Below are 10,220 nucleotides of genomic sequence, written 5' to 3' on the forward strand. Positions count from 1 at the left end.
AATCAGGGCTTTAGAGTGGTCAGGGACATGGTGCTACCCATGTTATGCCGTGGTAACAAGTTTACCGTTGTGTGTGACAACTTCTTCTGTACGTTAAGGTTGTCACACTACCTTGCTTCATGTGGGTGCCAACTTTTGGGAACCATGAGGATTAATAGGAAAGAACTTCCTGACGAAGCCAAGACAATCAAAGGGAGAACTCCCGATACCACCATCTTTTTCTCGAAAGGAAAGTGTAAGCTCATCTCTTACTTCAACGAGAAAAAGAAGCTGGTATTGGTCTTGTCAACCTGCCACGAAAAGAATGAAATTGAAGTCGTCGAGCAGGATGTGTTCATTGGCAAAGAAAAAATGACAATACACAAACCCCAGCCCATTCTTGACTACAACCACAAAATGGGTGGGGTTGACACTGTGGATCAGATGACCAGGTATTATACGTGTAGACGTCGAACAAACAGGTGGAACATCAGGGCTTTATATGATATGATTGATATAGCTGCCTTAAACGCGTATAAAACGTACTCAAATTACCACCCTTGCAAACGAGTGGATTTTTTGAACAATCTTTCTGGTGCTTTAATGAAAATGAAATGATTTTTCTATTTTGTTTGGTTTTTTATAAAGTAGGAACTGTTTATTTCATTCAATACGTGCTTTTTTATTGAACCTCGAAAAAAATTATCGTGAAATAAAATAAAAACAGGGGTCATTATACCATTTTTTTTCTTTTTTACTTATGGATAAGTTTTTAAAAACTTGTGTTATAACAACATCGTGATGTCTTTACTCAACACCATAAACAACCGTTGGTAAAGTATATGCATGAGTATTATGGTGATAATGGTGTTATAATGGTGTTTGTTGATAATTCTATCAAATTGTAAATTTATTATTACAAAACTATAATTTATTAAATTTCCATTTTAATAAATAATATTTTTTATTATATAATATAGTTCAAAATATTTTTTTTATTATTTGTTAAGTTTTTGGCTATTTGTTTTTTGTTTATAATTTCTATTATCCCTTTATTTTTAATTTAAATTATGTGTTTGTTGCCCAAAAATGCATAATTTAAAAATGAATAAACAGTGGCTGCAAAATAAGCATTTGATTACCAAATACAATAACATTTATATGAAAATGATAATATCAAATCAATTTTGCCCTTTGTTTTTGTTTGAAAATGATAAAAAAATAAAATAACAAATAATGAATTCATATCTTGCTTCTTTGACAGTGGCACGACTTGAAACCCAACAGGTGATCATAAAACCTCATGGTGATCAAAGTTTATACAAACGCGACTATATTGACTGTTTAAGTCATTTTCGAGAATTTTTCTCGATTTTGTGATTTTTGATACTTTTGAAAATGTATTTTAGATATTTTTTGTTTATTTTATACTTATGTTCTCTAAGATTTTTTTTTCAAAGTCGGAACAAACAAAAGTGTCTTTACGTCTTATCTTTTTGTATCATAAAAAAATAGCAAAACCCAATTTTTTAAATTATTGTATTTTTCAAAGTTTACAAAAAAATCTATTTAATTTCCCTTGTTTTTGAGATCAATTGCATAATGAAATTTCAATACATTTCAAAGTCTGTTTTTATTATTTTTTCTTTGTTATTTTATGATGTAATTGATTTTGAATATTCTGGACCAGTATGTTTTATGATGCAATTTGGTCTTTGTTATATTTTATAATTAATTTATTATCGTAATTGGTTGTGGACATCTCAATAAATTTTTGATCTGACTTTTCCATTGAACTGTGACTTGTTTCTGAAAGGATCAAGCAAAAAAGTGAACCTTTGTTCATCCCAACTTCAACAAAAAATTCACTTTTTTTACTATAATTTATAACAATTTACTATAAAAATTTACTAGAGCCGTCGTTCCAGGGTGTCTAGCTTTTTTTGAAAAAATTAAAGAAAAAAAGGTCACATTTACATTACAATTGACTAAGATTTTTATTTTTTTTTTACAAATTTTGATTTTTCCCGTCCTCGAAGGGTTAATTTAATATTATTAATAATAAATAATAAATATAAATTTATTTTGGTTTTTTCATTTTATTATTAATTTTTTGAATGATAATTTATATTAAAATTAATAGTAATTTTATTATTTTTCAATCGAAATTAACCAATAGTTACGAGCAACCCGTTTTCTCTTGCATCCCTCTATTTCCTCCTACTGTATTATCATTAGACACAACTCTTCATTTAAATGTGTTATGTACATTTTTATTTAATTTGAAAAAAAAATATTGAAAATGTTTTTTACAATCAAACTTCGACATTTTCTATATGAACATTTTGAATTTTGTCATAAATTGTTAAATTAGTTAATATTTTTTTTTAAATTGAAGTAAAAAAATTTGTGTAAAAACCACAGTTAATAAATTGTGTTTAATTTTAAAGAATCTTTAATTATTTGAAACCAAATAAACATTCTTTTCTGGCTATTGTTCAATTGGTTGTAGAAATTGAATTATTATTGTAAGTTCACAAAAAAATAAGACTGAAGTTCTGTTGTTATGTCAACACTTTCTTATTTAATGAATTGATGTCGCGTTTACTGGTAAAAATAGAACAAACATAAGTTCAAGTTGCAAAAAAGACCCTGTTGGTGTTCTTTTGTTGATGAACAAATTTTGTTAACTAAAGCCATTAACTAACAGTATAATTTGTTTATCTTCAGTATCAATGTGTATGTTATTATCTAAAGTCTATAATTTTTTTTCAATGTGTTTAAAAACAGAAAACACCAAATGATTAAAGTTTAATTAATTTTTATTTAATTGAAAAATAAACTAACTTGAGATTATTACGAATTTTTCCATAAAACTTCAAACAACCAATCAGATCTTTATAATTGTCAAGGTTTGACTGTAATTGAAACGTTGTAAATAATAACACATACTTTATTAAATAAGTAAACAACAACATACAATAAAAATTTAGTGGTTGTAAAATTGTTAAATGTGATTATTTTCAAACTTGTAAGGATAATACATGGTTTTTTATTGAATAATACTATCAGTCGATTGTAATAAATATTTGATCACTTAATTTGAAAACAAAAACAAGATTTAATGTATTTATTTTATAATATTTATTATTGTTGTATTTTCTTTAATTGATTGTTATTTAACATTATATTAAATATTATTCAAAAGTGTAATGTAACTTATTTTAATAAAACTTTTATTCATTTTGATCAGTTAACATATCTTATTAAAGGATGTTGAAATATTGGAACCACCAATAAAAGATTATAATAAATTTGATTATTATAATATTAATTTATGTCAACTTTATGTGATGTTTTAATATGGTTTGAAATTTATTGTTAATTACTTTTACCAACAAATGTATAAGTAGTCAAAAAGCATATAATTTTAATAAAATACATTGATAAGAATATGTTAATATATTTACAATTGGAATATTAATAATAAACTACATTTAATGACTAAACATCAACAAATTGTTAAATCTGTTAATGTTAAATTTAATAATTGTATTAAATAAAATTCTGATACCGTCATATTTTTTTTAATTGCATATTGTATATTATCAAATTTTAACAATATTCAGTGTGACTTTTTTTCTTTTGTATATTTCAAAAAATGTTTAGACGGTTTATTATATTTTAAAAAATAAAAAATACCATTTCTAATCAATACAACAACAGTTAATACATTTGGTATTATTTTAACATAAAATTATAAACATGTTTGACTGTTTGGTTTTGAACAAATATTTACTTTCAACAAATTAATTATATATTTTATCAAAAAGAATGTCACTTGATACTCTTTTTGAATTTTTTCAAAAATAAAATAAAATGTAACGAAAGAAAAGTAGTCAAAGAACTCAAAATGTAAAATTGCCTAAAAAATTAAATTCGAAGTAATTATAAAAATTAACCAAAAATCAAAGATCCAAAAAGGGGTTATCAACTTAATATTCAAACATCCATGAAAAAATAATATTACATCGTTTGTGTATGTAAGAAAATGTGTACTCAACTGTTTGTTAGTTTTTATTAAAGTCATTTTTATATATAAATTTGTTTAAAATAAAAACGTGACTTAGTTTATCACAACACATTCTTTAAAAAAATTTCGACATTAAAATTAATTATAAAGAATTTTTCAAATAAAATAAAATTAAATAATCAACATTGTTATTTTTAAAATTTTTGCAAAGATTGATCGTCTTTTTTGATTAAAATCAATAACAAAACACCAGTAGTAGTGTTTTATAATAGTAGTAGTTATTATTCAATAACTTTTTGCAATAATAATTATAATTATGTATTTTTCTTCAAAAGATATATAATTAATGAGCAAATTTATTTTCTGTTATTACAAAATATATGGTGTTGTCTTAGATCATCAATTTTATTATATAACGACTACTTTAATATCAAATTTAAATTAATTATTATACCTCAATTACAAATATTTTTAATGTTCCAATTGTATATAAATTGTTTTTAAATAATTAAACAAATTTTTAAATATGAAATATTCAAAAATATTTATTAGCCAATGTCTTTTATCAAAATATTTAGTTGTATTATATTATTAAATTTAATTATAATATTTTGATTATATTATATTATTAGTATAATTATTATAAATATATATATATTACAAATCTAATATATTATAACTATTTAACTATATTACAATAAGATCTATAATTCCTTATTTTCATTTTTTAACAAATGTCGTGGATTTATTAAAAGTTTGTTTTTTATTATACGTACCAAATAGTATTTTCAATTATAATTATAATAAATATAGTTTAAACTATATTTATATAATAAAATATATTATATATTATTACTATATTTTTACCCATTTTTATTCATCTTATAAAATTTTCAATTTTTTGTAAATTATACTAATAATATACTACAAACCATATTAAATAAACTATTCAAAACATTTCCATTTATGGTAATTTTTTAGTTGTTTTTATCATAAAAATTTTGGCTTTGATTTGAATTTGTAATCCATTGGAGTGTATAATATAGTAAAATAAACCATTCAACTAGTTTATAGCAATTTTGAATTTTTATTATGAAAGGTTAATGTCTTTTTGTCCTTTTTCAAAGGATTTACAAACCAAGAGAATGGTTTAAAAATGTTATTGAAAATGTTATTTGAACAGAACTAGAAAATTGAAGAGTGCATGAGTGCGGATGTAGTGATGCCCGAAACGCCTGAATATTACATCAAATACATAGACACGTATATCACGATGTCAGGCGACCAGAAAGACTCTTACGAAGCGATGGTATCATCAGCCGTGAAGACCCGAATAACTCCAACGACCTTTGAGAAGATGAAGAAGTGGTTAACCCATCCAGCGTTGTGTAATAAAAATATCGAAGGGTGTAAGTTAGAGTTTATTATAGGATTAATTGATCAGATCTGCCGAGGAAGTGAGAAGAAAATAGCAGTCTTAGGTCCATATAGTAAAACACTGAGTTATATAGCGTCGAAGTATGAAGCAAATATCATTGAAAAAGATTCGACGAAACGGAGGAATCGAGCGGTGAGTGATATCATTGGGTGTCTTGACACCACTGAGGTCGACGCCTTATTTTCTCGTCACAAAATATTGGAGGACAAAGAGATCAAACGGAACAATTGGATCGTCTGTGTGAACACATTAGTGAAGCCGCAAGGGATCAATTTGTCGTGTGTTGATATAGTGATCGATACGAACAACTCGTACTCCCCGCTCTTTGAAAATGATATTAAACAGAAGTACCACATGCTTGAGAAGAAGAACTTGATTGTCTTTGAATTGTCTGTTAAAGATTCAATCGACGAGATTACTACTATGATGAATGAAATGGATGAAGAACTGAGTGTGGACCAGGAACTTTTAGTCTATTCAAAGTGTGTGAAATCCGACATCTTTGTGTATGGGTATACTGGAAGGTTAGTCGAGATCTCAGAGAAACAACTGATCGACACTTACTTGTGTTTCCAACAGAACGAAGTGACTAGACAAGTCGTCTTGGACATCAACGGGAAAGTAAAGTGTGTGGTTCAGGACTTTGAGAAGAAGTATGTCTTGAGCCCTGATATACTGGAAGGAAATCTTGAGGACTTTATTAAGCCAAAAGGCGCGACAAAAAGGGGACCTAAAAGAAAGGGGAGTGTGACTTATGAGAATGAAGAAGAGGGTAAAAATACTATTCAAACTGAAGAACATAAGATGGAGGAGAAAGATAGTGATATAGAACATAGTGAGAATGAAAAGGATAATAAACTGGATGTCGAACAAAGTGTAGGGCAGGCGACTGCAATGGAAATAGAAATAACAAAAGAGCAGAGGGAGGAGCAGAGGGATTATAGAGAACAAGAAAAGACGGGCGCACCTTTAAAAATGGAAGAAGATGAAATGACACTTACGAACAATACAAATGCAACGCCCCCTTTTCAAGAGAATCAAATGATTGACAAAATAGAAGAAGAAAAGTGTATTAAAAAACAATTCAAAACAAAAAGGACCAAGTAGATACAAATTCAATAGAAATTGACAAAGAAACAGTCGCAAATTTATCAACTTCAAAACAATCAAACAAATCACCAAAACTGAATGAAAATGATGAAAAAATTGAAATTGTACATACAAAAGGAGTACAATCGAATATTAAGATATTGCCTTTATTCTCGCCAATAAGTACTTCACGCGGCGCAGTAAAGAAGACTCAAAAGAGTGAAAACAAGAGCGTTGGACAAGAAAATGAAGATGAAGAAGTTCAAGACTCTCCCGACGATATGAATAGTAATAGTAATAGTAATACTAGTAAAAATACTATTAACAATACTATTAAGACGGAGAATGTGATTAAAGCAGCAATTGGCTCAGTTCTATTTCCGCCCAAACCGACTGACGGGAGTGAAGAGATTGGCCACATCCCAACAACAAAAGTTGAAGAGCCACAACAATTGAAAACACCTGAAAAGAGTCATAGCCACAAAGAAGAGAAAAGTGACGGGAATGGCGAAGCGAGCGAGAAGCCTGTTGAGCGCACAAAGCGGAAATATGTCCGTCGGAACCCTCGAAAGAACATGAAGAAGAAAGACGATGGGAGTGAAGTGTCTGATAAGACGGAGAAGAGTCTTAAAGACCATTTGAACCACAGTAAACGGTCGGAGAGGAAGGACAAGACTTCAGAAAGAAATAAGACTTCGGACTTTTATAATCCAGTTGAAGGGAATTGCGGAGTAAATGAAATGATTGAAAAGACTGCAGGAGTGAATATTCATGTGGAGAATACACCAATGGGGGAATATCCATATCAACACCCACAAGTGTGTGACCCCACGCAATTCTATGGGATTAATCCATATGCCCAATATCAGTGTTACCCACAAATGATGACCTCCGACCAACCACAAAAACCAATAACACTGAATTTGAGTGAGAGCGACGTCAATGTGATTAATCAAATCAATCAGAACACACAATTCGGACAATTCCAGAACATCCCCGAGAACTTTAGACAGATGCCAATCCTCCAGCCGATCATCGTACAGTCACAAATGCAATTCCAAAATTATCAGAACTACCCCGGGTGTCCAATCTATACCACATTCACACAGGAAACAGGCGAGAAAGTGCAGGAGACGTCAAATGATGAAGGTGGGAAGAAGAAGAGAACAAAGAAGAAGAAAGCAGAGAAGGATGAAAAGAGTGGCAAGAAGGGAGGAATGCTTAAACCACCAATGCCAACTCCCCTCGACACAGAGAAGACTAAAAAGAGCTTCCAAGTCCTCTCTAAAAATTTGCCTTCTGTATTAACAGAAGACGCGATGATAAAGACTCAGAAGAGTATTAGTAAGGACGGAGCGGTGGAGGAGGACAAATGTATAACAGAGAGGACGGAGACGGATGACGTGGAAAATGTCCAGAAGACTCCACAAGTGGCATTAGAAGGGCAACAAGTGCAGACACAAATGCAGACTGTTTTTACGCCCGTCACGTTACCGCCGCAATTTGCAAATCTTTCTCTGCAGACGGTGAACACATTCAATCAGAACATTTCCACAAATTACAGTCCAAATGGGTGTCAACTACAAGGACAAGTCAATAGTAGACAAATAGTTCAAAATATTAATAATCATACTATTAATACGAATACTAATCGGACGGTCACTCCTTTAAATACAACTAACCAAATCAATCGCCACACGACACCGAAAAGTGTGGCGACGGATAAGATCAAAAGTTTAGTGAAGAACGGCGTTGCAGTCATGTTTGGGACGTTAGAAACAATAGCGGACGATTATAAATGCCAACTCTACGACATCCAAACGGTCCAAGTGAAGTTTGCACCACTGTTTCCGATGAACAGGAACACTCCCAGTGACCTGGAAAAGAACCAATTTGTCACCTTTTTAAAAACAGTGGAATTTGCAAATGCGGATTTGGTGGTGTTCTGCGACGAGTTTGGGTTCCAAATTGAGAACGAACAGATTGTCCAAGCGTACCCGATTCTTGGGGGTATTCAAGTGACTCGGGAGAGTCGTGTGAGTCCGATCTTATTAGGGATTAGTCGGAGTGGGAGTGTGTTGCGAGAGATGTGTAGTTGCACGCAAGCGTGTGCGGAACAGTTAAACATGATCTATCGGAATGTGTTATATGAAGTTCAATTCTCCTTTGGATTGACAAAGAGTGGGTTTTCGATGTGGTGTCAGAATGTGTACTATCCTTATTTAAATCAACAGCGCCAGTTGATTGAGAAGAGAGTCGCAGACAAAGCACTTGATGTCTTCGATGAAACTTTAATGAATAAGAAAAAGGCGATTTTAGTGTTACCGGAGTGTTACATTGACTTTGTGAATGAAGACGAGATGGAGAGGAACAACGTCGAAGTGTGCTACTTCTCGGAGAGTGTTGCGAACTTCTTGTTCCCAACACGGAAAGTTTTCTGGGAGATTCAGAAGAAAATTTATTATTCAAATAATTTCAGAAAGGAGTCCGTCTGTTTTATGGCACTCCAAGTCATCGAACGTCTACGAAATCAAATCGATGAACGGGCAAGGCAAATTGCTTTGGAAAATGCTCAAACGAGTCCGGGGAAAGTCATTGAAAATTACAATGAGAAGAGTAATGAAGGAGTTGAACATCAAGATGTACTCCAAGGGAATGTGCAGAGTCTCGAAGTGAAGGATTGTGTTGAAAATGAGAAAGTAGGACTCTGTGGGACTTTAGAAGTACAAGAAAAGAAGATTAATAGTGAAATGGAACCTTTTGAAATCGTCTGTGGAGACAATTTGGTGACAGAGTTAACAGAACTCTCCGAGAAGAGAGTCGAACACTTAAAGATGACCTTTGGTGAACCAGAAGAGACATTCGAATTTGATATCTCAAGCTTTCCCATTGGTATCAATTTGATGTGTAAAGATATCGTGAAGACTAAAGGGTTCAAGAAATTGAAAAGTCTAGTCGAAGTGATGGCTTACTTCTTCGAAAATTTCCAGACAATTGCTCCTTTCATTAATCAAGTCATCGCACAATACGAACAAAATAAAGAAACGCCGGGATTTTCAGCATGATTGTCATACTATGAACAAAGAGAAAAAGAATTTTATTTTTTTATGTGGGTTAGGGTTTATATCAGGGTTTATGTATTTAGTTTCAAGTTTCTTGGAAATTGTTCGTTGAAAAAACGTCCGTTAAATCATTTAAATGTTTAGAGTTAAGTTTATCTCACATCAACATAAAGAAACACATTTCAATAGAAAAGCACTAATGGTCTAAGGGCAGAATTTCACCCTCCCAAGGTGGAGATCCGGGTTCGAGTCCCGGTTAGTGCATTCTTTTCTACATTTTTACTTAAATGATTTGAAATTTTTGATTTATTATATTATATATTTAACTGTAATTATAAATAATTAAAATTTAATTTAATTAAAAAAATTATAAAATATTTTTAATAAAATGTAATTTCTTTCATTTATTGGATAAATTAATATTATATTAATAAATAACCTTTACTATTAATAAAATAATATTATGTGTTATTAATTTAAATTTAACAAATACAATTGCAAATTATTAATTATACAAATAAATTATTATAATTTCAATTATATTAAATATTAATAATATTATTGTTATAATTTGTTTTACCACAATTTTTTTTTCATTTTAAAATAAAAATTAATCGTT

At 30.2% G+C, this 10,220-nt stretch overlaps 3 protein-coding genes across 3 annotated transcripts; all 3 read left to right on the plus strand.

Annotated features, from left to right (window-relative positions):
* Positions 1-39: 39 nt before the first annotated feature.
* On the plus strand, positions 40-597 carry EIN_412040 (hypothetical protein; the record flags this gene model as incomplete). Its single annotated transcript, XM_004262078.1, has 1 exon — positions 40-597. The coding sequence occupies one exon, from the start codon at positions 40-42 to the stop codon at positions 595-597; it is 558 nt and encodes a 185-aa protein (XP_004262126.1).
* A 4,619-nt stretch (positions 598-5,216) lies between these two features.
* Positions 5,217-6,557, plus strand: EIN_412050 (hypothetical protein; the record flags this gene model as incomplete). The annotated part of the gene is made up of 1 exon (XM_004262079.1): positions 5,217-6,557. The coding sequence occupies one exon, from the start codon at positions 5,217-5,219 to the stop codon at positions 6,555-6,557; it is 1,341 nt and encodes a 446-aa protein (XP_004262127.1).
* A 263-nt stretch (positions 6,558-6,820) lies between these two features.
* EIN_412060 (hypothetical protein) lies at positions 6,821-9,604 on the plus strand (the record flags this gene model as incomplete). Its single annotated transcript, XM_004262080.1, has 1 exon — positions 6,821-9,604. The coding sequence occupies one exon, from the start codon at positions 6,821-6,823 to the stop codon at positions 9,602-9,604; it is 2,784 nt and encodes a 927-aa protein (XP_004262128.1).
* Between the last annotated feature and the right edge of the window lie 616 nt (positions 9,605-10,220).

The sequence above is a fragment of the Entamoeba invadens genome (genome assembly GCF_000330505.1).
Source record: "Entamoeba invadens IP1 unplaced genomic scaffold scaff_1105074724831, whole genome shotgun sequence".
Taxonomy (NCBI): Eukaryota; Evosea; order Mastigamoebida; family Endamoebidae; genus Entamoeba; species Entamoeba invadens.